The following is a 5,000-nucleotide window of genomic DNA, read 5'->3' as shown; positions in this document are numbered from 1 at the left end:
TACCAGGGTACATGGTGGTACCACCAGACATGACAATGTTGGCGAACAGGTCCTTCCTTATATCAATGTCACACCTCATGATTGATTGGTATACAGTCTCCTGAACACCAGCAGATTCCATACCAAGGAAGGAAGGCTGGAAAAGAGATTCGGGAGCACGGAAACGCTCGTTACCGATGGTGATAACCTGACCGTCGGGAAGCTCGTAGGACTTGTCCAGGGAGGAGGAAGCAGCAGCGACGTTCATCTCACTCTCGAAGTCAAGGGCGATGTAGCAAAGCTTCTCCTTGATGTCACGAACGATTTCACGTTCAGCGGTGGTGGTGAATGAGTAGCCACGTTCAGTCATGATCTTCATCAGGTAGTTGGTAAGATCACGACCAGCAAGATCGAGACGAAGGATAGCATGAGGAAGAGCGAAACCTTCATACACGGGGACCATGTGAGTCACACCATCACCAGAGTCGCAAACCTGACCAGTAGTACGACCAGAGGCGTACAGGGAAAGCACGGCCTGGATGGTCACGTACATAGCAGGAAGGCTGAAAGACTCAAACATGATCTGAGTCATCTTCTCGCGGTTGGCCTTGGGGTTGAGGGGAGCCTCAGTGAGAAGTGTGGGGGACTCCTCAGGGGCAATACGGAGCTCATTGTAGAACGTGTGGTACCAGATCTTCTCCATGTCATCCCAGTTGGTGATGATACCATGCTCAATGGGGTACTTGAGGGTGAGGATACCACGCTTGCTCTGGGCTTCATCACCAACGTAGGCGTCCTTCTGACCCATGCCGACCATCACACCTTGGTGACGGGCACGGCCAACGATGGAGGGGAACACGGCACGAGGGGCGTCGTCTCCGGCGAAGCCGGCCTTGACCATGCCGGAGCCATTGTCGCACACAAGTGCGCACTGGTCTTCGTCGTCACACATGATGTTTTGGTGGTTTTTGTTTAGTTCCTGGAATAGGCAGATTGTTTACTTCAGAAAGCTTATCAATCACAAACATTTATATGAAATACAACTTTAATATTATTTTGTATAGAGCCATATGGTTATATAAGTAACACTACCAATGTCCTTTCAAATAACTATTATTCTTGCTAATAGAAATTCTGTTTACTATACATACATTTAGTCATAAATAAATTGTTAATGTTAGTATATATATATATATATATATATATACACACACACATGCATCTGATGGAAATAAAGGTTTAGCATTTCGGAATTGAAAATCTTCAAAAATAATAATAACGTTGCTAAAAAAGCATGACTGAAAATTAATATCTTCACAGAGCAAGGGATGTAGTTGACCGTTTTCGCCAGAAATACATATACTGTTGACGAAGATGTAATCGAATTGGATCAAATACATATCCTATACTGCGAAAATATTAATTCATCATAGCTTTTCTGCATTTCTCGCCATTAACATCAGTGGTTCATCATATATATGAGTAGCAGTATAAAAAGCACAGCAATATGGTAAACCAAAAAAAAAAAAAAAAAAAATTACGCCTATAGCAAAGTTACAGCTAGTAACTGATTTCATTTACTACATTTTGACAGTGAAAGGTATTTGAAATTGGCACATGAATGTTATATCTATTTTCAACAAAAGAAATTCATACGGATATTACAAGACTTTCAAAAGAAACAACTAAATCTTATGGCTTTTGATCGAACTTCTGGATTTCTCCTTTACACTTATTTGAATGGGTCTGTCAGTATTTCACTAGTTAACTCTTTCATATCGACTCAGTATCAAATCACTTGAACACAGTAACACAACTCTTACCCACAAGAGTCTGGATCGGACTAGCAACGTTGTGGTTTTTCTTCGCTTATATACAAGACAAGACACCCCTACTTACCAAGAATTTGAGGTTGAGCCAAATACAAATGCTAACATTTTTGCAAGACAGATATGTATACTTATGGATGTAAATGTGTCTAGGGTATGTATACATATAGTATATAGATGTTTATCAATGTTTACGATTGCTGTGCTTATGCAGTTTGCATGGATTATAATATCCAAATGTGTTATTAAGGCTGAAAAAAGTTCTTAACTTGTTATCAGAATAATATGTCTGAACAATTAGTATAGACATCAGCATTAGTCCTGCCTGTAAATGCACTTGTAAGAATGTATATACTTGAAAGAAACCAAATTGCTTTTAAAACAAAATCATACAATCTAAAATATTTACCACGGCATACCTGCCAAAGTGGCTTCGGCAACACATACAATTGAATGGTGAGTTAGCAGGAGCAGGTGCAGTCTTGCCATCCCTTGTCCTTTCGGCGCCGCCCTCGATAAACACAGACAGATTCTCTTCATTTCAGGGCTTCTTATCGCTGAAGCTTCGCTTTGATCCACATTTCCTTTATTGCTTGCACGCATAGAGAGGCAAATAGATTGATAACAATGCATGTTTGTGCGTGGGTCTGTGTTTTTGGTCAGGTGCGTGCACATATATACATACGCATACATATATTTATTATTGTTATTATTATCACCATTACATATATACATATAGATATATAATGTGTGTATATGTATTTACAAAAACATTCATATATATATATATATATATATATATATATATATATATATATATATATGTCTATGTGTGTATCTATATGTATATATATACATATATATACATATATATGAATGAATGTTTACATATATAAAAGGGTTTTATGTAAATGCATACACATATACTTCATATTTATATATATATATATGTATATATTTTTTTATCTATTTATTTATCTATCTGGCTATCTATATATATGTATATATACATATATATATGTATGTATACATATATATATATATATATAGAGAGAGAGAGAGAGAGAGAGAGAGAGAGAGAGAGAGAGAGAGAGAGATACATACACACACACACACACATATATATATATATATATATATATATATATATATATATATATGAATATACATATATATGAATATGAATAAATATACATATATTTATATATAAACATATATATAAATCATATGTATGTGTACTTATATATGTGCATATAGATATATGTGTATGTATATGCATATATATGTATATATATATATATATATATATATATATATATATGTGTGTGTGTGTGTGTAAGTATGTATGTATGTGTGTAATTGTGTTATATATATATATATATATATATATATATATATATATATATATATTTAATGTGTATATATATATGTGTGTGTGTGTGTGTGTGTACAAATGTGTATATACATATGTATATGTATATATGTACATATATATCGAAATATCTATCTATTTATATACATGTGTGTATATATAAACGCACACACAAATACACGTAAACACACACACACACACACACACACACACACACACACACACACACACACACACACACACACACACACACATACACACACACACACACACACACACACACACATATATGCGTGTGTGTGTGTGTGTGTGTGTGTGTGTGTGTGTACATATGTAAATATAGGCAGAAAGATAGATACAGATATAGATATATAAATGTGTGTATGTATGTATATGTGTGTGTCAAACGATTTGACCATTTCCTCACAAGAAAAAAATATTTATATCCTACAACTGCCAAAACCCATCCTTGTGTGGACGTCAATGCGTTTGTATTCATAATATATATTATATGTGCTTGTGTGTGTGTCTGTGTGTTATACAGACATTATTGCATAGAATGTGCATGCAATTGTTTATCGTAGTTATGTGTACTTATAAGAAACGTTTGTATATGCAGAGATTATCACTGATCAATGATCGCTCATCTAACATACGCGACTGATTAAACGATGTAGCCATTCCCCCACAGGAAAAAAAAAATATCCTACAATTGCCAAAACCCATTAACCCTAACAGGATACGCCGGTAATTGTAGTGTTACCGCTTGGCTCGATTTCACATTCTTGGTAAGTAGAATTGTCTGTGACTTGTATATAAAGGAACAAGATCCCTCTGCTTTGTAGTCCTATCCAGACTCCTTGTGGGTAAGGGTTGTGAAATTTAAGTGGTAGCCGAGCGTTCTTACATAGTGTATTTCAACAGTTCAGTGGCACACAAGCAAAAAGATTTATGTAGTGTCTAGAAAAATATTTCCCGTGAAATTTCAGTCTTTTTTTTTTTGTGACTAAGGAACTGGTGTCAACTTTAGTGTGCAGACAATATTCTGTGTTACCTATTTCAATAAAATGATCGAACTCTTTCTAATTAGGATATTCATATATCAAATACTTTATACACTCGGTTTAAGTGTTGGGTGTATAAATGATAGGAAATAATAGCATAAAGATTGAATTATGTTTACATTAACACTAAATACAACACAAATAACAACAAACTTATACATGTATACATGTGTGTGATTGTGTGTACACATACACACAAGTTTATGTGTATATATGTCAGAACCATGTGAAGGACTTATTGCGAACAAGCTGGAAGCAAAATAACGAAAAAAGGAAAACGATTATGTCATGGCCTTTTTACTTTATGCTTCTTCATGCTCTGAACATGCAATAAACTATAAAGGGCCTTCCACACAATCCTTCCCTCTTGATTTTGTTTACAAGTTTCATGATAATTACATATCTTAATATTCACATTTTTTATCAAATTTTCAGGCAAACTTCTGACATCGTATCTACACATTCGCCATGTGTGACGACGAAGACCAGTGTGCGCTCGTCTGCGACAATGGCTCCGGCATGGTCAAGGCCGGCTTCGCCGGAGACGACGCCCCTCGTGCCGTGTTCCCCTCCATCGTTGGCCGTGCCCGTCACCAGGGTGTGATGGTCGGTATGGGTCAGAAGGACGCCTACGTCGGTGATGAGGCTCAGAGCAAGCGTGGTATCCTCACCCTCAAGTATCCCATTGAGCACGGTATCATCACCAACTGGGACGACATGGAGAAGATCTGGTACCACACCTTCTACAATGAACTC

The 5,000-nt window shown here is 36.4% G+C and overlaps 2 protein-coding genes across 2 annotated transcripts in view; one reads left to right on the top strand and one right to left on the bottom strand.

Annotated features, from left to right (window-relative positions):
- LOC125039815 (actin-like) overlaps nt 1-963 on the bottom strand; it is a 1,218-nt gene extending 255 nt beyond the window's left edge. The window contains exon 1 of the mRNA XM_047634110.1: nt 1-963. This exon is cut by the window's left edge and continues 255 nt beyond it. Within this exon, the coding sequence (XP_047490066.1) occupies nt 1-931 (931 nt within the window). The 5' untranslated portion in view covers nt 932-963.
- Nucleotides 964-4,684: 3,721 nt separating this feature from the next.
- LOC125040203 (actin-like) overlaps nt 4,685-5,000 on the top strand; it is a 1,231-nt gene continuing 915 nt past the window's right edge. Inside the window, exon 1 of the mRNA XM_047634749.1 lies at nt 4,685-5,000. This exon is cut by the window's right edge and continues 915 nt beyond it. Within this exon, the coding sequence (XP_047490705.1) occupies nt 4,713-5,000 (288 nt within the window). The 5' untranslated portion in view covers nt 4,685-4,712.

Source organism: Penaeus chinensis, chromosome 28 (assembly GCF_019202785.1).
Source record: "Penaeus chinensis breed Huanghai No. 1 chromosome 28, ASM1920278v2, whole genome shotgun sequence".
Classification (NCBI taxonomy): domain Eukaryota; kingdom Metazoa; phylum Arthropoda; class Malacostraca; order Decapoda; family Penaeidae; genus Penaeus; species Penaeus chinensis.
This window is presented reverse-complemented; position numbering and strand designations above follow the sequence as displayed.